This window comes from Schistocerca nitens, chromosome 8 (genome assembly GCF_023898315.1).
Source record: "Schistocerca nitens isolate TAMUIC-IGC-003100 chromosome 8, iqSchNite1.1, whole genome shotgun sequence".
In the NCBI taxonomy this organism is placed as follows: Eukaryota; Metazoa; Arthropoda; class Insecta; order Orthoptera; family Acrididae; genus Schistocerca; species Schistocerca nitens.
The window spans coordinates 217,329,234-217,354,421 of NC_064621.1; the positions used below are offsets into that span (position 1 = coordinate 217,329,234).

General features: G+C 37.5%; 1 protein-coding gene across 4 annotated transcripts in view; it reads left to right on the forward strand.

The window, feature by feature from the left end:
- The first annotated feature begins 446 nt into the window (after positions 1-446).
- Positions 447-25,188, forward strand: part of LOC126199022 (dual oxidase maturation factor 1-like) — a 145,142-nt gene continuing 120,400 nt past the window's right edge. For 2 of the 4 annotated variants that reach the window (XM_049935716.1, XM_049935717.1), the window contains exons 1-2: positions 447-681; positions 2,055-2,262. In XM_049935716.1, the coding sequence (XP_049791673.1) occupies positions 2,101-2,262 (162 nt within the window). In that variant the 5' untranslated portion in view covers positions 447-681; positions 2,055-2,100. The remainder of the gene's footprint in view (positions 682-2,054; positions 2,263-25,188) is intronic. The other 2 variants (XM_049935714.1, XM_049935715.1) reach the window with 2 other exon arrangements.

A 25,188-nucleotide genomic window follows, 5' to 3' on the forward strand; every position in this document is an offset into this window, starting at 1 on the left:
GTAACAGTAGAATCTTGTGTGTGTGTGTGTGTGTGTGTGTGTGTGTGTGTTAGCCATGGTTCAATTTAGACTATGAATAGTCAAATGTGTAGCTATCGAGCAGAGAAGAGGAGGACCTATGCTATGTGTACTTCTCAAGGAGATTGGGTTAGATGTATAATCTCCCATATTTTGGAAACAATTTACTTCTGTCAATAAATCCATTTTTAATCAATAACTATATTAGTGTTTCATTTCACTGGAGCTGTATATAGTTGCTCATGCATTTCCTGTGTATAATACTTGGTGCTGTTTCGGACCTAGCTTGTGAAACTAATTTCTGGCTTCAACTTATGTAGAGTTCCTTTCATATTATTCCCAAGTTTTATCAAACTCGTTATCACTTCTCACCGGATGTTGGTGTCTGATCGAGCTTCTGTCTGGAACTGCAGATAGTGAAGGAGGAAGTCTGCTAAGGATTGGTGTTATTCTGTGTGTGAACTCTTTACATCGCCTCAATGTGCAGTATTCTACTAAAGTAGCCCATAACCAAGTAGACTGAATTATAGCCAGAGATTTTTCAGATTTGTATGCCACAAATGTAAGCTCCATAAATCATTTATTGGAAATTACTGATGCTGTGTCTTGATACAAGATGCCAGTGTTTTTCTGTCAGTGATATTGAACAGTATATTGTGAACAGTGAGTATACAACAATAAGTAAGCACATGTTGAATGATGTTATATACTCTTTTTGGAGTATAGGCTATTCCTCAAAGCTAAAACTTATCTTAGTAACACATGAGATCATCACTAAAACAACTGTTAGATAGTGTAGTACACCAAAGCTGATTACAAAAGCTTTTTCTCTCTGTTAGTATATTTGTTGACAAATTCCATTTTCCTGAAGGTTCCCCTACATTCTAGGACCTGCTACGTAATGTAATGTTCAAGTGGGTGAATGCATGAGGCTATCATTTTAGGGGAGAGTATTGGAAACAAATAATGGCAGCTGTCAAAATGTAAATACTACTATTTATTTATATGTTTTGTATGTATAAAGAAAATTTTAACAAAACCAATTTTGAATATAAAATGTGAAGTACAACCAGATAAATTTATATTTGTGAAAAGAAACTGAAATGCACTTGGATCTGAAGCTGCTGAATATACAATCCAATCAGTCAAGAGCAAAGATTCATGACCTCAAGATTTGAGGAAGCCTCTCCCGCATCACACGGAACAGTCAGATTGAGAGACAAGCCATCATTATTCCCACAGATGTATTAGTGACTGAGTTGTGAATAAAATGCTGAAGAAGAAAACAGGAATTTCCAAGAAACATCTGCAATAGGTTCTTAAGAGAGGGTGGATACATCTTTGAAGAGAGAGTGTTTTTTATCTTTCTGTAACAAATTCATTATAATGCTCAGAATCTCTTGTATTTTGATTAGTTAGTTTGTGATATGAAAAAGTTTAATTTTGAGAGGGCTAAAGGAGAAGGTCATTATGTTACTCTACAAGAGAGTAGGATTCTTACTGATATAATATGGTGCTGGGTGATTTGATGGTTGAGTGAAAAAAGAGAGTGGGGAAACTTCATCACTTGTCATCTACTGTAATTGAACTTCCTGGTTTTATGAGACTATTTTTCCTTGAAAACGTGGTTGGGTTGCAAAATATTTAATGGATTATGATTTGAGTTTGTGTTTAATGTACCTACATTTTGCTTCCAACTATTTCCTACATCTTGATCCCCTTTCAGTAGTTTACTTTTTCCTGTGAATAGGTAGGTACCCAAAAGTTAAAGACCATATTTTTAAATTTATTTCTGAACCTTAGTCCAGTTTCTTGTGCATCCCTTTTGTTCATTATTTATGTTTAAAATATTGTAAAACTGTGTACATAAATTCATTGTTTGTAACTGTCCTTCATTTCAGGGGAAGGGCCACTAAGATTTCAAGCCTTCATTATGTTCTGTTTTGTTCATTCACTGTTGCACTTATTTACTGCAGTCTCGCAACAACTTTTAATAATTCTTATTTTTATTTTTTGTTTTATTTTAATTTTTGCAGATAAACAGTTGAAGTTGTTCTGTACTTTAACTAAGAAAGCCTGAAGATGAGCTGGTTTAATTTCCACCGCATTCATGGTTTCCCCACCCAGTATGAGGAGAGTAAAACAGCTGTTACTGCTGATGTGTTAGAAGCAGGACTGATTTTGTCTTTTGTCATCCTTGCCATTTCATTTTATTTAGTGATACCAGGATATAAAGGGAAGGAAGTAAGTATAAACAAATACAGAGTGGCGACTTTTCCTACACACACGAGAAATCATAATATTCATTTTCATGATCTGTGTTTTGCATTTGTCACCTGCAATGTAACTGGAGGTGTCAAGGTGAAACTTAAGCTCTGGTATGTCTAAGTCTTTTGGAGCATTTCAGCACTGATTTTACTGCTTGTTGGAATGAGTGCAAATGGAAGCTGACATCTAGCACAAGATGGCAAATGATCAGTAAGACTTGAATAAATAGAACATTGTGCTTCATTATGTTCATTTATTAATATGCTTGTCCATAACTAAGTACTAAAGGAAATGTGGTGTTTATGATTCTTATTCCCATATAGTAATCCAAAATATAGTGCATGATCTCAAAATGATGAAAATTCTGACCCTGTTTCATGACAGTTATCATGCTATTATATCAGTGGAAACTGGCAGGAATATGCAATACCACATGTAAGTTTCACTCAGAAAAAATGTTATGACACATTGGACAGGAGACAATGAGACAACACTGCATAATCCAGAGGGCAACCAAAGAGTTGGAGAGTGAATACCTATCATTATAGCTTGATGCAGGAAGCCGAATGCCAAAGGAAGAAAATGTTTTGTTATAAACCTATCCAGCAGCTCATTACCGATAAACATAGGTTTGCACATAATATGATTTGTGGATGATGTGGGTCCCCATTTATCTGGGTACATAAATCCCCAGGACATATACATACAGGGTTTCAACATCCTAGCTATCAAACATGGAAATGTCTTCATGAACAACTCGGTCTCTGCTGTAATATATCCTGTTGAATGTAGTGTTCTGGTTGGTTTCAGGGTTTGAATTTGACTTACTTTAATCAGTGAAGATTTAATATTTTTCTTCTTCTTTTTAGTTGATTGCTGCCTTGGATGCAGCAATCTAAGAGTTTTTATCATGATTGCATAATTTATGCTGGAAACAAAGGAAATATAACAACTTTTACTTTACTTCAATAACTGCTCTGACACTTTGTGTATATATCCTCCATTATTGTCCAAAAACATTTATGGTGTCCATCAGATAACAAAAGACCTCAATCACAGTATTTAACTTGGAAATACTATGTGCAGGTTTCATCTACATAGCATGAAGTATTCAGAATCACAGATCCATTCATAATTCATTTGTTTCAGGATCAATACAATCATTGTCATGAATCCTTGTATTTATTCTGGGGATGACATGCTTCTCCAATACAGCCCAGCAATTCATGGACCTTCTATATTTTTCCTGTGCAAGTACTTCTATTTGCAAAGTTACTGCAATTGCTGTTCAGTCTTGAAGACAAATGTTGTCCCTTGGCCTAGTTCTCCACATCCAAACAAAGCATTAACATCATGCAGTAGCTGAGCTCTCCTACTTAATAATTCATTTTATCATTGTTTTATTCATGAGTATTATTCATCAGTAAGAAATACGTAGGGATACACATCACACTTCCAGAGTGATACATAACTCCGTGCCATGTATTACTGGCCACATGTACTTTAACAAAATAGTGGCTGAAAATGTGTGTCAATTATCAAAAACTGCATAGCATTTTCTTTGACACAGAGATATTTATATACATTTGTGGCAATTCTGCTGCTGAGATGTGTGTTGGCATACATTCTGCTGTGGAAAACAAGGAAGGGAAAGTTTATCATACATAAAGACAGCTGATACAGGGTAGGAAGGTGGAAATGACAGCAACAGTTGATGCTTGTTACAAAGGGTAACAGACATGTTGTTAAATCTGATCTGGTAGGTGCTTGAAGAAATATGCCTAGTATGTAGCAACTGCATATTTAAAACAACATTAGAATCTCTAATCAAGATGGAATCTGTGAATGTGCTTATGCCTATAAATACAACACCTATAGGGACAGTGATAACAAAATAAAATTATTTTAGTAATATAAATTGAGATAATTTTTTCTGTTTGCCACAAATACTCTGCTGGAAAAAAAAAATTAGCACACCTGAAAAGACATCAGTTTTGATCCAATGATAGCCTTTACCACCTGGGATATAGTAGATGTACTGATAATGATTTCAATGTCATCCACCAATAGATAATGCCATAGCTATCAGAGCGCTATCTCTGTCTACCCTTTAATAAGGAATGCTCACAGCCTGAAGTCTCAGTGTGATGCAAATGTGTGAAGCAAGCAGGCCACCATGCCACGGAGATGCACTCGTGTTTCCTACAACCAACTGAGTGAGTTTGAAAAGGGTCAAATTGTGGCCTTCTGAGTGGCAGGATGGTCCTTCCAGAGAATTGCCACACAAGTTGGACATCCTGCATCAGTTGTGCAATGATACTGGTATCAATGGTCACACGAATATTCTCACACCCGTAGATGAGGCCTTGCAGCACAAAAACCTGACAGGATCATCATACTGTTAGGGAAACAGTGTAAAATTGTACAGCTACCACGGCACAGGTAAGATGGCTTGTGAGTTCAGATGTATCAATGTGAACTGTTGCAAACCAGGTATTAGCAGTGGGACTACGAGCACATGCACCTTTAGCTTGTCTTTCACTCATGCCACGGCACTGGCATGCACAGTTCATCTGATCCGTCTGAGGATCACTTGGATCATGGAATGCACATTGTGATCTTCAGCAATGAAAGCAGGTTCTGTGTGCATGCAAGTGATGGTCATTTTCGTGTACAACGCAGACCTGGTGACCACTGTCTCGTAGAGTACATTCATCCGAGACACACTGGCCCATACCTGGCTTTATGGTCTAGGGTGTGGCAATTTGAACTCACATTCACCTTTGGTGTCTCTGGAGGGGCTGCTAACCAGCGATCGATACATGAAGAATGTTGTTAGATCCGCCCTTTTGCCATTCTTGCAACAGGAGGGTGATGTGTTGTTCCAACAGAATAACGCTCTCCCACACACTGCTTGTGAAACTCAATGTGCTGTGCAAGATGTGCAGCAGCTTTCCTGGCCAGCATGATCTCCGGACTTGTCTCCAATCGGGCACATATGGGATATGATGGGACGAGGTGTGACTCATCAGTCAACAACTCTTAGAGATCTACACAAACAGACTGACCATGCATAGAATAATGTATCGCAGTACAGTATTTGCCATTTGTACAGTCAATGCCAGAATCGCACCTGCATTGCCACTCGTGGAGGCTACACTACATACTAATATGGGCGTTTCAGTATGGGTTGATACCCAGTACCTCAGAACCACTTGTGCTATTGGTCTGAAAATGTAATCATTTTGTGTATTCAATATGCACTATTGCAGCAATAAATCTTGAGTGAATTGGAAACCTATAAACGACTGTACTAACTTCTTCCAACAGTGTAGTTATCAATTTGTTTACTTGCTCCATAGGGAATATTCACAGTAAAGGCTGTGACTTGAAATGTTCTATGCAGACAATATAAAAACTCTAATAATTGATAGTAAGAGAGATAGCCCAAACATTCAGCAGAACAAAGTAACTTCTTGCCTCCACACAATCTGTCTCTATGAAACATTCATCAACAATATTGTTCATATTGCAACAACTTCCAAAAAATTGCCTTCAGGGATTGATGGTATTCCAGACTTCATCATAAAGGAATATGTAATAAGACGTGATAGCATTAGATCATATTTTTCAGATGCAGGAAAAATAAAAAGTGGAGTCTCTCAAGGATGCATTCATGGGCCTACCCTTTTCCTTCTGCACATTAACGCCTAGATCACAGCATTGAATCACAAATATTCTTGTCTGCAGGTGACACCAGCATCCTTCTTATAGGGAATACTCAAAGACGACTACAAGCAAACATAAATAAAGCTAGTGGCCAGCTAAATGACTGGTTTTATGAAAATTAACTAATAATAAATACACCCAAAACAACATTTCTGAACTTCTGTTTAAAGGGGGATCTCTGAACCATGGACCTTGCCGTTGGTGGGGAGGCTTGCGTGCCTCAGCGATACAGATAGCCGTACCGTAGGTACAACCACAACGGAGGGGTATCTGTTGAGAGGCCAGACAAACGTGTGGTTCCTGAAGAGGGGCAGCAGCCTTTTCATTAGTTGCAGGGGCAACAGTCTGGATGATTGACTGATCTGGCCTTGTAACAATAACCAAAACGGCCTTGCTGTGCTGGTACTGCGAACGGCTGAAAGCAAGGGGAAACTACAGCCGTAATTTTTCCCGAGGGCATGCAGCTTTACTGTATGTAGCATGGAGAGCTGCATCAAACGAGTCTCAGGACTGAAGACCACAACAACAACAACAACAACAACTCTGTGACAAACTCTGGCAGAATTACACCTCTCTGGAAACAAATTTTTTTGTCATATGCCTTCAACATAATGTTAAATGGCAGCAGTCTATATTTACTTGCTCATAAAGCAAACTTCCACATTGTTTGAATTGCACTTTGCCCAGTTCTACAGTATGGGATTATATTCTTGAATATCATAACTGCTAGTTCTGTCCTCTTAACGAAAATAAGATCTGTAAGAGCAATGCACCGTGCACAACAAACAGATTCCTGCAGGCCCCTCTTTCAAAAGTCTTTGATCCTGCCACTCCCCTGCATTTTTCTTCTAGAAACATGTAAATGTGTGTGAGAGAATTTAAAAGAGATAAATAAAAACTAATATACATGAGCATCTAACATTTTTGATGACGAAGAGTGTCTGAAGTGTATATGCAAAACTCCTCACTTTTCTTACACGAGTTGACTTACTTGGGAACGTGCAGCCGATCTTCTTCTCTGGAATCTCTACAAACTTCTCTGAAGAATGATGCTAGTCAAAGGAACCTTTAAGACTCTCTCCCTCTTTGTGAAATGAAGTACTTGAAGAATACTTTTCAACAACTATCGGTATATTTGAACTTCCACAAAGAACACTTCTCACATAAGCAATTGACTTCTTGTAAGTCACCCATGATGTCTCTCATTAGAAACAGTTAAGTTACATTTACAACAGAGTTGGCTTGATAACCACGACTCTGTTGTACAGGAATCATACACGTCTTGCCTCTAGCAAGTTCAAGTTAAAAGTTACCAAAAAAATTTTTTTTTCACTCAGTTGTTCTCTCGTCACTATGAATAGTCACAGTTACAAAACACCACAGAATAACATAGAAGTTCCTTGGTGCTGCCGTGTGCATTTAAAAGGTGTATATACATAAAAAGTTTTGAAAAGTGAAACTGAAACATCCTTGTTTACTGTAGAATTATAGGTTACTGTTTTGCCTACAAATGTTCTACTCTTAATCACAGTATTTTCCAAAGGAATGTCCAGGAATTCTTGCACTGAATAGAAGCAGTGCTTTGTTAGAAATGCTTTTAGTTTGTTTTTTAATGCTGGATTTGGAGCAAGTTTTATTTGACCTGAATTCTTATAGTGTACTATGATTATGCCCTTGAAAAGATTTGGAGGATATTTGATTGTTCTCTGTTATAATATGTGTGTATATCCTTGTTTTGGATTAATTTTCTTGTTCTTATGAGGTATTCCCCGTTGAATAGGATTGATTCTTGGATGAACAGGCGTGGGATATTTAGAACATGAAGTTTTATAAAATGGCATTTACAGGACTCCATCTTTTTGAGACCACACACTATCCTCAGTGCTCTTGTTTGTGCAGTGAGATGAATTTCCTCAGAAGATGATCCCATAGTGGAGTAAGGAGTGGAACTATGCATGGCATGCTTGCATTACTGTGGATGTATGAGTTTCTTTGATAAGTTTTTTATCCGTGTATCCTATTTTAAATTCTGTTGAACCCATAGACCCAAAAATGTTGTTGTATTTACATATTGAATTATATTATTATTTAAATGTAGTTGGATTGTTTTTAGGTATAAGGAATTAAATGGAAGTTAAGACATACCGTTTTTCTGCTATTAACAGTTACGAAGTTTTGTTAAACCTGATGTACCTTTACTCATGATGGGTGTGATTTCAGGGATCGCGTGTCCATAAAGTTCACAGGCCAGTTATAGAGACCACCTGGGTCAGCCCCCTGGCACTCTTTGGCGAGCTGTCAATCACACACAAGCACTCAAACTATTCTGTAACCTGTATTACTGTTGTCCAGTCAATGTGTTCAGTGCTACGCACAACCTGTACTTCATCGTAGCTTATGTGTTTCTGTATAAAGTACTATGTTCCATAAATTGTGTTTGTTCTTGCTGTAGCAAACTTGGTGATGGGTGAGGACCACGTTTCCTCTGCATGTTGGTGCAGTGCTAAGTCACCTGAAAAACATCTCAATGGGAGAACTACTCCAATGTATCACTGCCCATCAGCAAGCTTTCGCAGAACAACAGGCCCTTGCCACTGCACTCAATCAAGTGGCATCCATGTGATCACAGCAGATTACTCACCTGTCAGTGTCCTTTCCAGCATATAATAAATCGGTTGAAGATTGCAACTCCTATGAGACACAGTTATACCAACATTTCTAGATTTTTGACATGGGTGATCTCAACCAGTGTAGGGATTTCTTTCTTTCCTGACTTTCACCGTGCATTTATCAGTTGTGTTAACTTGTGCCTGTGCAAGAACCTGCTAGCTTATCTTTTGATGAAATGTGCAAGCTTCTCTCAACCTATTACTGTAATAAAACACATGTCACTGCAACACATTTAGAATTTTACAATTGTTAAAAATGTCCAAACCAATCTTACAAAGACTGGGCTGCAGAATTACATGGTTTGAGCCATCGTCATAAATTTGTAACCAGTACCCATCATAAACCCTATGCTGATCACATGGCGCTTGATGTTATTATTCATCTAGCCACAGATAAGGAAGTCCACAAAAAAACACTTCAGTGTGAGAATCCCATGCTTACAGATGTGCTCAATATAGCACAGCCTTTGAAGTGTCATGGGCCACATGCAATCAGTTTGCTTCACGGAGAGAGGTATCGGAATACGCTCAGCCAATCACAGTCAGGTATGCTGCAAGTGTTCAGGATGACAGGGAAGCCACTGCAGCAGTATAACCTGTGACTCAGTGTCACATGGGGCAGTGTCGGTTACAGCCACAGCAGCAACAGGTTGCATCACGACAGCAGCCATGTACCACCTTCCATCTTGCTCGTACTGCTTCGTCCAATATGAGCTTGCTGTGTACCCTAAGTGTTGGACTGTTTTCAACGAGTGCCAAAATAAAGGCCATTTTGTATTGGTGTGTAGCTCCTCTACAAACGTGGCAGGCACAGTAGTACCGACGGACATAACTTTATCTCTACAATGACTCTATCCCCAAACAAATTATTTATTGATTTGTGTGTGTTTCAGAAACCACTAAAAATGCAAGTGGGCTGAGGAATTGCAGTGACTTTAGTAAACACACAAACGTACATGTACCTGAGCTCCCTTCCCCTGACACAGGTTTCACAGAAGTTGGACAGCTACAATAAACAGCAGATTTTGACCCTAGGTCAGTTCTCTGCTCCTGTACCCTACAAATCTGTTGTTCGCCCTCTCACCTTCCTTGTTGTGGATCATTCCCATGACACAGACCTGTTCAGATTAGACGCATTTAACGCTATCAGTTTCTCCATTGCCGATGAGGTAAATTTAGTGCCAGATCAAGTTCTGTATCGGTAACTGGAGTCCCTCTGGACAGAGTTTTTGTCTCTGTTTTCCCTTGGGCTACCAGTTTTCAGGCCCACATTACCACGAAAGAGTCTGTCTGCCATCATTTTTTTGGGTGCGGCAGGTGCCCATCACATTACACAACTCTGTCAAGGCTTAATTAGACTGTTTGATGTCACTCGATGTCATTCAGCCTATTTCTTCCAATAAATGGGCTACGCCACTGGTCATCGTTAAGAAGCCAATGGGTAAGATTCATCTCTGTGGTGACTTCAGTGTTATGATTAATGCACATTCCTTTGTCCCGCCGAGATGAATTGCTCACAAAATTATAAGGCGGCCAGCACTTTTCCGAGATTGATTTGTCAGAAGAATACCTCCAGCTCCCCTCGGATGTGGTCAGTAGGCACCTTCTCGTTATCAACACACCTTGCGGCCTATACCAATATCAGTGCTTGCCTTTTGGCGTTGCTAGGGTGCCCACAACTTTTCAACATTTCTTAGAACAGCTGACATGCACTGTACCTGGCTGCATCAATTACCTATATGATATCACTGTTTTAGGTTTTTTCTCTGGAGACCACATAAGAAATCTCTGATTGCTGTTTTCCATTTTGCAGTCTGTGGGTTTCAAGTGCAATCTCGCTGAATATCAATTTTTTGAACCATCAGTTGAATACCTAGGTTTTGAGGTTTCACACACAGGGATCAAGCCTTTATGTCACCATGTTGATGCAACTGGGCCTTTGCTGCAGCTGACCTCAGTTAAGGAATTGCAGGTGTTTTTTGGTAAAGTTGTGTACAACCATAAGTTTCCATCTGACGCATCCTCTATTGTTCACCTCTGCACACACTTTTGCATAAAAATGTACCCTTTTTCTGGTCTCCAGCTTGTGGCTGAGTGTTTGCTTTGCTTAAATCTAAGCTTCAATCTGCCCAGTGTCTGGCCACTTTTCAGCCAGGTCAGCATTCCATGTCAGCTACAGATGGACACTACAGATGCCTCTCAGCACGGTCTCGATGTGGTGTCAGCACAGAAATGTGCAGACAAGTCTGAACAACCCGTCGCTTACTCTTCAAAGACTTTAGCTACTGCTCGGCAGCGGTATTCTCAGGTTGAAAAGGAGGCTTTAGCGATTGTGTTTCCCTCTCTAGAAATTTCACATCTTTCTGTTTGGTTCTAAGTTCCATTTAATTGTGGATCACAAACTGTTGGTTGCCCTTTTTAACTGTTTGGCTTCTGTGCCAGACAAGGCAGTGGTATGCTTTTTTTGGTACCAGTGCTTTTTTGGTACCAGGCATTTTTTTCAGTACCATGTATTTTTTCTGTGCCGAGCATTTTTATGTGCCGTGTAGTTTTCCCTGCCTTGTGTTTTTATATATGTACACGGTTTTCCCACCCGCTAGAAGGGAGAACTGATGTACCTTCACTCATGAAGCACGATTTCATAGATTGCACATCCACACAGTTCACAGGCCCACTTATAGAGGCCACCTGGTTTGGCCCCCTGTCACACTCCAGTGAGTCACCGAAGAAACAGTACTATTTAAACAATCACAAATGAGTGATTCCCCTATTCTGTAACATGTATTACTGTTGTCCAGTCAATGTGTTCAGTGCTACACACAACCTGTGCTTCACTGCATCTTACATGTTGCTCTATAAAGTACTATATTCCATAAATCATGTTGGTTCTTACAATAGCAAAACCACTCAGAAAGCCTTTTCATAGAGTTATCAGATGCTGACTGTAGGTATTCAGGACTAGATCCAGTCAACACTATGCTTGTATCATCAGCAAACAGGATTGTTTTTTGTGGGCTCATGTGATCTACAATAATGAGGAAAAGTAACAGAGCTCTGAGGAACACCATATTTAATTGATCTTTCATCTGAGAGGTAAACCCTATTACTGATTTCGTTCTCTACATTAACATTGTGTTGAAGTGACACCTTCTGTCTGTGGCTCTGACCCACACACCTTGTAAATCAATAATATTTTCTGGTACTACATCAGAAATTATTCCATTGCTATCTCCCTCTTATGTGTCAGTATTTACATTAACGGTTCTTCATACTACCCCCTGATTAACACCAATGATAACTTTGTCAAGAATTTCACTTTTCATTTGAAAAGTTTTCTGCATTATTCACAGTATTTTGTTCATGGTTTCAGAGAATCAAACACCTTTGTCATGTCACAGACAATTCCTGCCACCTTATTCCTCTTGTCTAATGATGTAGTTACTTTCTCAGCATCTAAGGTGCTTTTCCCTTGTTGAAAACCAAATTGATTGTTCAAAATAATGGAATAGTTTGCAATTAAGTTTTCGATTTGGCCAACAGAAAATTTTTCATGTATTTTAAATGTGACTGAAAGAACTGAGATAAGACAATAATTTCCCATCATCTCTTCTGACGCCTTTTTGAAAACTGGTTTGACTTTGGCCTATTTCAGTACCTCTGTGAAGCAGCCCTCTTCATCATCAGTTTATTATTTGAGCTAGTGGGTTTGCAGTTTTTTTGTGTACTGCTTTAATAACTTTAATGTGTATTCCATCACAGACTGCAGAGTTTTTGTTTTTTAACCCTAGGATTCAATTTTCTACATCCTACACAGGATCTTTTTTTAAATTTAAGGTGTTAAGAGTTCATTAAGGCCAAAGGGATTTATTTTGTTGTAATAATAAGTTACATTTATACCAGGTTTTTCTACAGTTATAAAGAATCCAATGAAGCACTCTGATATTCGAGTTTCCTTCAATGTTAATTTTATGAAATTTCTTGGTTACAGGCATTAACACTAACTCAAATTTGATGACTGACCATACAGCCTCTTGTTATTTACCAGTTTTTTGCTGCATTGACAGCTCCTTTAAATATAATTTTATTGAGTCTCACATATTCAATGAAATCAATATCTTTATTACATTTTGATTCTCCGTGTCTTTTCCTCACAATGGAAATTTTTATGCCCTGGATGCTCCACTTTAACTTATTTGTCACTTTATTTGTTGCAGAGTCTGGGTGGAAATGTTTCATTAAAGATACCAAGAAAACTATTTAGGAATTGGTAGTTCACAAACTTTCACCTTAACTTCATCTTTGTTGTCAACATTATCAATATGAATTTCTACTTGATTACTGTCAAATATTGATATTCCTTTTGGTAAAATCCTCCACATCTGAGTTACTGGTGGTTCAAATAGGTTTTTACTTTCTGTAGAAATCAAGCTATTTTTGTGTACATTTTTGTGTTTCACCTTAACACTGTCATTCCTTTTCTAGACAAATGGCATTTCATCCCCACTCACATCACATTCATCTGTATGCAACCCATTTCCATAATTAATGATTCACACTCTCCTTCATCCTGACATTTGTTCACACTGTCATTAACGTTAACCAAAGTGTCATTCATTAATGCTATACAATCTACTTTAGTATCATCTGCTCAACCCCAAAATCTGGAATGTCAACAGCTTTTCCACATTTTTCCCCACAAATTAGTTCATTATCATAAGTACAATACCATGAGTTCATTAGTTGCAGATTACTTACATTACTGTTTACCAGCAAATTTTCAGCTTCTTTCTCTATCTGACATCTATTCACACTGTTATGTATTTTTTGAAGAACGTCATTTCTTATTTCCATACTTAGTGACTCAGCCATCCACAATGACATCAACATTCATATCAACAACTATGTGCTCATCAAAACCATTTACATTGATGTCACATTATTCACTGTTTCATATACATCCCTACACTGTTGGGTCTCTTGTCTGCTTCCCATTGAACCATTGGTAACTCATTTATACTGTTGCTAATTTGCAGCATTTTACACACCTTTGCCTCAGTAAAGTTATCAAACTGGCTGATCATTTCATTTCGCACTAGTAAACAACCAGTTTCAGTTACAACATCTACCTTGGTATCAACAGACTGCTCCTCATGTACATCACTACTAATTACCAATGATTCACCTTTCTCTCTTACATTACCTTCCTGTTCAACATTATTTGCTTTTCCAACAGCTTCATTCTGACTGGAAGCAAGTTCTATGCCCTTATCATTAAGTACTGTGGCTGAAATAAATGTTCCATACTGCTTCATTGTCAATACTGGACATTATAGGAAACAAAATTGATTTTGCTCTGTCAGGTACAGTCATAAGTATAAGAAAGTAAAGAAGATAAACACATTTCCACTTCATAAACACAAACAAAACCTTACAAAAGATTCCACTTCAAACAGTACTGTTTCTATCAGTGTCATTATGCATAACACATTGTTTATGAAAAAATTGGTCCTCCTCATAATTAGAGACATTTCTGAATACAGTTAGGCATACTCCTTACCAAATCTCCCAGACAAGCCTGTGGGATATTGTCTGATTCCTCCACAGCGGCCTCTACGATACCCTATTAGGTATCCGGTGGGGCAGGATGATTGCAAACTGCTCATTTCAATGTGATCCATGCATCCTCAATGCAGGTGAGAACTAGAGAATATGGAGGCCATTCCATCCAACTGGTTCTGTGCTCCATTACGAAGGTGTTCACAAGATCGTGATGACACAGGCGTTCATTGTTATCCATCAGAGTACATCCTGCTGCAATATGTTCACAAAATGAAGCCACAGTGCATGCAAAGATGTTGTCTTGTCTTGATATTTCACAACAGTCATTCTCCCATGTTTTGGCACAAGGGATGTCATGCAGCCAAACATAATTCCAACCCAAAACGTGATGGAACCACCTTGATATGGGTGGTGGTCTGTGATACATCCTTCTGAATCTGCTTAGTGTATTCATCTCTTGGTCTCCCTCTACGATTTTTACCCTCCACGCTGCCCTCCAATACTAAATTGGTGATCCCTCGATGTCTCAGAACATGTCCTACCAACCGATCCCTTCTTCTAGTCAAATTGTGCCACAAGCTCCTCTACTCCCCAATTCTGTTCAATACCTCCTCATTAGTTATGTGATCTATACATCTAATCCTCAGCATTTTTCTGTAGCACCATATTTTGAAAGCTTTTATTCTCTTCTTGTCTAAACTATTTATCGTCTACGTTTCACTTTCATACATGGCTACACTCCATACAAATACTTTCAGAAACGACTTCCTGACATTTAAATCTATACTCGATGTTAACAAATTTTTCTTCTTCAGAAACGCTTTCCTTGCCACTGCCAGTCTACATTTTATATCCTCTCTACTTCGACCATCATCATCAATTATTTTGATGACCAAATAGCAAAACTCCTTTACTACTTTAAGTGTCTCATTTCCTAATCTAATTCCCTCAGCATTACCTGACTTAATTCGACTACCTTCCATTATCCTCGTTTTGCTTTCGTTGATGTTCATCTTATATCCTCCTTTCAAGACACTGTCCATTCCTTTCAACTGCTCTTGCAAGTCCTTTTCTGTCTATGACAGAATTACAATGTCATCGGCGAACCACAAAGTTTTTATTTCTTCTCCATGGATTTTAATACCTACTCCGAACTTTTCTTTTGTTTCCTTTATTGATTGCTCAATATACAGACTGAATAACATCGGGGAAGGCTACAACCCTGTCTCACTCCCTTCCCAACCACTGCTTCCCTTTCATGTCCCTCGACTCTTATAATTGCCATCTGGTTTCTGTACACATTGTGAATAGCCTTTCGCTCCCTGTATTTTACCCCTGCCACCTTCAGAATTTGAAAGAGAGTATTCCAATCAACATTGTCAAAAGCTTTCTCTAAGTCTACAAATGCTAGAAATGTAGGTTTGCCTTTCCTTAATCTTTCTTCCAAGATAAGTCGTAGGGTCAGTATTGCCTCACGTGTTCCAACATTTCTAAGGAATCCAAACTCATCTTCGCCAAGGTCAGCTTCTACCAGTTTTTCCATTCGTCTGTAAAGAATTCGCATTAGTATTTTGCAGCTGTGACTTATTAAACTGATAGTTCGGTAATTTTCACATCTGTAAACACCTGCTATCTTTGGGATTGGAATTATTATATTCTTCTTGAAGTCTGATGGTATTTCGCCTGTCTCATACATCTTGCTCACCAGATGGTAGAGTTTTGTCAGGACTGGCTCTCCCAAGGCTGTCAGTAATTCTAATGGAATGTTGTCTACTCCGGGGGCCTTGTTTCGACTCAAGTCTTTCAGTGCTCTGTCAAACTCTTCACATAGTATCATATCTCCCATTTCATCTTCATCTACATCCTCTTCCATTTCCAAAATATTGTCCTCGAGTACATCGCCCTTGTATAGACCCTCTATATACTCCTTCCACCTTTCTGCTTTCCCTTCTTTGCTTAGAAATGGGTTTCCATCTGAGCTCTTGATATTCATACGAGTGGTTCTCCTTTCTCCAAGGGCCTCTTTAATTTTCCTGTAGGCAGTATCTATCTTACCCCTAGTGAGATAAGCCTCTACATCCTTACATTTGTCCTCTAGCCATCCCTGCTTAGCCATTTTGCACTTCCTGTCGATATCATTTTTGAGACGTTTGTATTCCTTTTTGCCTGCTTTATTTACTGCATTATTATATTTTCTTATTTCATCAATTAAATTCAATATTTATTCTGTTACCCAAGGATTTCTACTAGCTCTCGTCTTTTAACCTATTTGATCCTCTGCTGCCTTCACTATTTCATTCCTCAAAGCTACCCATTCTTTTTTCTACTGTATTTCTTTCCCCCTTCCTGTCAATTGATCCCTTATGAACCATGGACCTTGCCGTTGGTGGTGAGGCTTGGGTGCCTCAACGATACAGATAGCCGTACCGTAGGTGCAACCATAACGGAGGGGTAATTGTTGAGAGGCCAGACAAACGTGTGGTTCCTGAAGAGGGGCAGCAGCCTTTTCAGCAGTTTCAGGGGCAACAGTCTGGATGATTGACTGATCAGGCCTTGTAACACTAACCAAAATGGCCTTGCTGTTCTGGTACAGCGAACGGCTGAAAGCAAGGGGAAACTACAGCCGTAATTTTTCCTGAGGGCATGCAGCTTTACTGTATGATTAAATGATGATGGCGTCCTCTTGGGTAAAATATTCCGGAGGTAAAATAGTCCCCCATTCGGATCTCCGGGCGGGGACTACTCAAGAGGACGTTGTTATCAGGAGAAAGAAAACTGACGTTCTACAGATCGCAGCGTGAAATGTCAGATCCCTTAATCGTGCAGGTAGGTTAGAAAATTTAAAAAGGGAAATGGATAGGTTAAAGTTAGATATAGTGGGAATTTGTGAAGTTTGGTGGCAGGAGGAACAAGACTTTTAGTGAGGTGAATACAGGGTTATAAATACAAAATCAAATAGAGGTAATGCAGGAGTAGGTTTAATAATGAATAAAAAAATAGGAGTGCGGGTAAGCTACTACAAACAGCATAGTGAACGCATTATTGTGGCCAAGATAGACATGAAGCTCACGCCTACTACAGTAGTACAAGTTTATATGCCAACTAGCTCTGCAGATGATGAAGAAATTAATGAAATGTATGATGAGATAAAAGAAATTATTCAGGTAGTGAATGGAGATGAAAATTTAATAGTCATGGGTGATTGGAATTCAAGAGTAGGAAAAGGGAGAGAAGGAAACATAGTAGGTGAATATGGATTGGGACTAAGAAATGAAATAGGAAGCCGTGTGGTAGAATTTTGCACAGAGGACAACTTAATCATAGCTAACACTTGGTTTAAGAATCATGAAACAAGGTTGTATACATGGAAGAACCCTGGAGATACTAAAAGGTATCAGATAGATTATATAATGGTAAGACAGAGATTTAGGAACCAGGTTTTAAATTGTAAGATATTTCCAGGGGCAGATGTGGACTCTGACCACAGTCTATTGGTTATGAACTGTAGATTAAAACTGAAGAAACTGCAAAAAGGTGGGAATTTAAGGGGATGGGATCTGGATAAACTGAAAGAACCGTCCCACATATCACTATTAAAATTCTCTGTCTCTGCACAAGTCTTGAAAGCTTCGTGAAGCATAAGATATACAAAAGAAAAACTTATTACTTCTTCTCCTTGTTGTTGGCTTCAGTTCTTGCATCTAGAGAAACATTCTTGCACCTGAAATTTTGACTTAGTGGGTTCCAGATTACTAAATAACTGTTGAAAATTTTCCTGTATTACTCCTGAATTTTATTCTTTGTCACATTTTTCCATATCACACCATCTTTACAATTTCTGTTTCAGGACTCAAATTCACAGTGTTATGGCACAACATAAAAATCCGACCGATTCCATCGCTACTTACATTCTGCAGTACTCACAATATTCCAAAGAGTTTACAAAGCAAAAAGAGTTTAAAACTCGCTTGACAAAAGAATAATCTTCACTAATATATATCATTATTTTGTAAATCAATCCAGAAATAAAATTTATAATTATCGTCAGACTGTGCAGTTAATAATAGGAATTTTAGTATGCCAGATATTTTGTAACTTCAGATATTTTAAAAGAAGAGTAATTTTGACTGTTAGTACATATCGATCGTAACACATTAATTTCTTTTTATACATTTTAGCCTGAACTGTAATACATCATATACAGAATCATATGAAATTCTTTTAGTTAAACAACTGAGATAATGTTCACCTACACAAGAATCGATAGTATGAATGGTATCGGTTACTTCTATAAAAAGAAGGTAATGTTAGAGGAGGGTGTCCCATTACCATATCCCCCTCACAAAATTTGGAAACAGGGTGTTTACAATATTTTGTGATAGACTACAAGGTTTTCCAAATGGTGTACAAAATGTTGCCCAGGACAGCAGATAGATGTATAGGAGTATCTGATACATAACATATTACAGAAAACATAAGAAAAATATCTTCTATACAAGCCTTAATCTATACGTATATCAGGACATGGCATTCAGATTTTCAAATCTGTGAAACATACTGTCACAAGACAAACAATAAAAGTCAAACCTACAACATTACATCACTAAACTCTAGAAATAATTACAGAGACAGGGTAAATTACTAGGATTACAAATTTTAAGTTAACATCCATACAAACAAACATCCAAAATCTTCAAAAGAGAAGAGAAAAAATTTCAGAGCCTAAGTGTGCGATGAGTGAGTCAACTCGTAAAACTCACAATGATGGGTACAGACCAGCAGAAACACACTCAATCACGAGTAGGAATCAATCAGCCACATAAACCAGAGTATTTAAGGATATGTTGACTTATAAAAGAACAAAATAATGGAAAAATATTAGGGCCTGAGTTTATGATATGAGGACTGACACATGAATCCAAACCAGCAAAAAATGTTTCGACATAACAAAATGAATAAAGTACATAATCATATCAACACACACACACACAGTTGTGATGACCAGGGCTACCCAAAACAGAGTTAAGAATGAGTCTGTCCATGACTCAAGTTCCAATCAGATACAATATTGCAATACTCAGGATAAATACAGGTAAACAGAGTCATAAATTAGCTTTGAAAGCTGACACAATCCAGTAGCTTGAGAACCAAAATCAGAGTATGAAAGCAGACATGTATACATCCTGTTATATTGTTTATACAAGTAGATATCTTCCACACTATTTGCTAACTGTCCATACAAGTAACCTATGTACATAAAGACCCAGAAGATTCATTTAAAATTGGTGAAAAAATACGTAGTGATTTAAAGTTACATACGAGGTGTGGCTAGAAAAAAACCGGACTAGTACTGGTGAAACAATACAACGAATGCAATAAGGCTGAAAGTCACGTGGCCTGTCACGTGACTCTCGCTCCGCCTACTGCTCGAGTTTCATCTGCCTCCTGCACTCAGTCTGCCCGTCGCGTCTGTTTTAGGTAGTTGACGTTTTGTCTGTGCGTCAGAAAATGTTGAGTGTACAGAAAGAACAGCGTGTTAACATCAAATTTTGTTTCAAACTAGGAAAATCTGCAAGTGAAACGTTTGTAATGTTACAACAAGTGTACGGCGATGATTGTTTATCGCGAACACAAGTGTTTGAGTGGTTTAAACGATTTAAAGATGGCCGCGAAGACACCAGTGATGACACTCGCACTGGCAGACCATTGTCAGCAATAACTGATGCAAACATTGAAAAAATCGGTAAACTTGTTCGACAAGATCGCCGTTTAACAATCAGAGCAGTGTTTGAGTTAACAGGAGTTGACAAGGAAAGTGTTAGGCAGATTCTTCATGAAAGTTTCAACATGAACAAAGTGTGTTCAAAAATGGTTCCAAAGTGTCTCACAATTGAACAGAAGGAACGCTGAAGAATGATTTGTTCTGACATCCTGGAAAACATTGAAAGTGATCCCAACTTCTTACAAAATGTTATTACTTGCGATGAATCGTGGTTTTTTACTTACGATCCCGAAACTAAACGCCAATCGATGCATTGGAAAACTCCTGGTTCTCCACGACAAAAAAAAGCACGAATGTCAAAATCAAAATTCAAGGCAATGATGATTGTTTTTTTTTTTTTTTTTTTTTTTTTTGACATCTAAGGGATTGTGCACATTGATTGGGTACCAGAGGGACAAACAGTGAATCAGCATTACTACATTAGCGTCCTGGCTACCCTACGTGAGCGAGTACGGAGAAAACGGAACGATTTGTGGAGAAAAAAGTCATGGATCCTACACCAAGACAATGGCAAAACACAACATTCCCATCTTAGATCATCCACCCTACTCACCTGATTTGGCCCCCTGTGACTTTTTTCTTTTCCCTAAAGTCAAGTCAGCTTTGAAAGGAACTAGATTTGAGACTGTTGAAGCAGTAAAAGAAAAAGCGACGGAAGTAATGTATGGACTTACCGAAAATTATCTGCAGCATTGCTATGAACAGTGGAAAATTTGTATGGAGCAGTGTAGAGACCGAGGAGGAGAGTACATTGAAGGAGATAACATGAAATTGTAAATAAATGTTTTTTCCAGCATCAGTCCGGTTTTTTTCTAGCCGCACCTCGTAATGTGTTGGAAAGTCAGTCCCCCTATTTGAAAAAAACATGCATTTATGCAGAATAACATTGTCTTTGGCAGTCTTGACTAACAATTCACAAATATCAGTCACAACACAGATCCAGTTGACAGATGCTCGAGTATGTTACCCAGCACCCATGATCTCTTGCAAGTTGACTGGCCCAGCAGGATACGCCATACAGCAGAGTGGGGAGTGGATCCGCCCACATCTTTTACATTCCTCCCTAGAGTTCTCATCACACACTCCAATGGATAGATAACTCCCTGTCTAGCATTCACATCACATCCTGAAACATTGGTTTGTGTACTAAATATGCTGCTCAACACCTTCTTCACATCACACGAGATATGCTCTCCGTAGTCATTTTTTTAAAGTCAATTACATGGGATTTATGTCAGGTGAGATTGAAAAGTGTTCACTTATGAAACATTAATAAACAGAATTAAATGCAATGAAAAGAATTGACTAATAAGGTATTACACACAGATATGCTCAGATACTATTCCTAATTTTTGCAGTACAAATTATGAACATTGTGCCATTTCAAAATTGTAAAAGGATCTACTCATTTAGTCTCATGCGATATATGTATCAAATTCTAAAGCACAAATCTAAAACAGAACACAACTATACAGTGTGTTATAGATTTTAACTCAGTCAATAAATAAGATAGAATTACATGATCTTACATACCACATTCATGGCAAACAAAACACAATTATATAGTCTTAAAAATCTACAAACATAGTGAATATTTTCTTCTGGGCTAGGTATCATGTTCATATATCTTGTCCTCTGTACTAAACGTTAACAGTACTTGACATTTTACATAACTGCTTTGCTTACCAGTAGCTCCTCTTATCTTTACACCTACAAGAGGCATTTCCACAAAATTCTTACTATACTGGATCTCGTATCTAAGTTGTTTATTGTATCTAAGTTGTTCAGATATATCACAAATTGGGCTACCTGTATCAGGTCCCTTCCCACTGTTCAAACTTAATTTAATGTAAGGACATCCAAAATCTGAATCATCATCTCTGTTATCCTTTTCAATTTCATCAAATGCTACATTCACAGTGTTTTTGCAGGGTTTTATCAACTTCACTGATATCATAGCATTATTTTGGTTACACACATTGTCAGGTAAAGATGGAACACACTGAATGGGTTCCATAGCACAACTAACATCACTTATTACAGAAGTAACACAAAATATGTTATTGTCAAAATTACATTTCCTACTTAAATCTTCTTTCACTTCATTCCAACAATTTGGACACAAATTTTGACTAACCACAGCTAACTTACTCCAAAATGCACATTTATCTATGTTATCATCAATTTGGTCCCAAACAAATTTCAAAAAATTTTCACCTTTATTCTCTAAGCTTACTTATAACTCATCTTCACTGTTTGGAATCATTACTATACATGACATTAACGGAAAACTGCTTTGACTGGATTGATATTCCATGACTCTCACTTACATAATCAAAAACACCACTTACCTTATCTGTATTCACAAACAACTCTGAAACTTCATTGTTCTTAAACTCCACAAATACCTTATACTCATCATCATCATAATCATATTCTTCCAAAATTAGTTCATCAACAACATCATTAACAACCAAGTCTCAATACCATCAAAGACACACACTTCACCTACATTCATTTGCAATAAGCTACTAGTCTCAGACTTACCAACCTCAGTCATTTCACAGCTTTCATTCACATCTACATTAAAAATACCACCTAATTCAGGTCCAATACAGTCATCACCTGTTTTACATATATCAATAACACCATTTTCTGACCAAGAGAAGAAATCATTAGTACACACTACATCAAAATTCTCATTACTCTCACATTCTGGTTTGTGATTAGTATCTACATAACTGTAATTAAACAAGTATTCCAAAACTTTTGATCAGAACATAAGTGAGAAATCTGATGTTCCTGCTGTTCAGCTTCAGATACCCGTGCCACATTATTAATGCTGTTATTATTATCTAAATGCAAGTGTAAATTGTGGGTACGGCACGTGTCGTATTTCCTCACCTCAAAACTATGGACCTTCATTGAGGTGGATCACCATTTCCTGAATGGTCATCTCTATCATTGTTTCTTCTATAAATTGCCCATGGTTATCCCCATTATTCCTAGTCTGTCTCTATTACCATTTTGACCCTGATAGAAGTTACCACTATCTTTGTTTCTGTAGTTATTACCATTGTGATTTATATCATTATGATTGTTATGGTACATGTTTCTTTCTACTGCCCTGTCAAGCCTGTCAACATATCGTGAAAACTGTTCAAGGCAATCATCTGGTCCGTGTACTAAATCCCACTGCAACCTTTCTGGTAATCTCCTTTTTAGTGCATCAATCAATTTCTTAAGTTGATTCTTACAAAACTCTTTTAGGGTACTGTCCTTATTCCTATAATTTAGACCATTCAGAAATTAACTTTTAATCTTTTAACAAATTTAATCTCTTGGTCATCATTCATGCCCAGCAAAAAACTATCTCTATAGTGATGTAGAAAATTCACTGGATGTAACTTGTCTGGTGGAAAACTTTTACCGGAATGTTGGATCACACAATACCATTATTTGAATACAGATTGTTGTGAATGCAAATTTCCTGAACTACTGAATTTTTTTGATCTAAAACATTTACATTAGTTAGCATACTGTTTCAACATTTAAAATTTTTTGATCTAAACTACTAAAGTTCTGTTCAATTTTTTATTCTACGGCCTTCTGTTGAACTTTGACATCACTGACATTCTTCTCCTGATTTGCGGATTGTGCACCTAACTCATTTTCCAAAACAATAAATTTCGATTTTTCATTCACTTTTTAATCCGTCTGACGATCCGTTCTTTAACTCCAAAACCTGATTACTTAGTAGGTCTATTTGGTATTGTACCCTGTTTATTTTATCATTGTTTTCTGTTCATATTTCTGTTAACTTATCAATATGTATTTGCTATTGTTAACTGCTTTTATTTCTGTTAACTGATCATTACCAGCACAAAATTTGTTATTGCTATCCGTCTTCATTTCCTCTAATTTTACTAAAATCAACTGCAAAATATCGGTTTCCACGGTTTCTTTGCTGACTACACTACCACTTGGTTCAAACATGTCTAGGCTATGTCCTACAGCTTTCGCTTCATCATCACTACCCTCGTCTCTATCCATTTTCCTAGAAAAGGAAAAAAAAAGCAAATAGTTTGTACTTATCTTTTCTGATGTCCTTCATCATAGTTGTAAAGTCCTCTTTCAATTGATGTGGTCCGTCATTATTGATATTATCTCGTCACTGTTGATCCAACTTTGTTGGGCAGCTCTCGGGTCTTCTTTCCTCAAGTGATTGGAGTTCCCGTATGTGTATAAAAACTGGAAATTATACAAATCACTGTCCTTTCTTCTTCTGCAACAGACAAGACTTCATTATCAGTCAACTGAGTCCAGCTGATGCCCAAACTTGTAATCTTACCCTCCCTCATACAACTATTAAAATTCTCTGTCTCTGCACAAGTTTTGAAAGCTTCTTGAGGCATAAGATATACAAAAGAAAAACTTTTTACTTATCTTTATTTTCTCTTCTTATTGTTGTTGATTTCAGTTCTTGTGTCTAGGGATACATTCTTGTGCCTGAAATTTTGACTAACTAACTGTTGAAGATTTGCCTGTATTACTCTTGAATTTTATTCTTTGTCACATTTTTCCACATCACACCGTTTTTACAGTTTCCACTTCAGGACTCAAATTCACAGTGTTATGGCATAACATAACAATCTGACCGATTCCATCAGAGACATGCCCACCACTACTTACATTCTGCAGTACTCACAATATTCCAAAGAGTTTATGAAGCAAAAGAGTTAACAAAGCAAAAGCGTTTACAAATTTTCTTGACAAAAGAAGAATCTTTGCTAAAATATATCATTATTTTGTAAATGAGACCAGAAATAAATTTTATAATTATCATCAGATTGTGTAATTAATAATAGGAATTGTAAGTATGCCAGATATTTTTTAATTTCAAATATTTTTAAAAGAAGAGTAATTTTAACTGTTAGTACATATCAATTGTAATGCATTAATTTCTTTTTATATATTTTAGCCTGAAATATAATACATCATATACAGAATCGTATGAAAATCTTTTAGTTGATTTGATTTGATTTTAACAGGAGAGCTAAAACAGCTTAGGTCTAACCCGCCACTGCCTGCACCAAAACTAGGTATCGCTCCCTGTATGTATAGTAAAGCCAACCAGTGCCCTTGAATAGTGCAAGGAGTCCC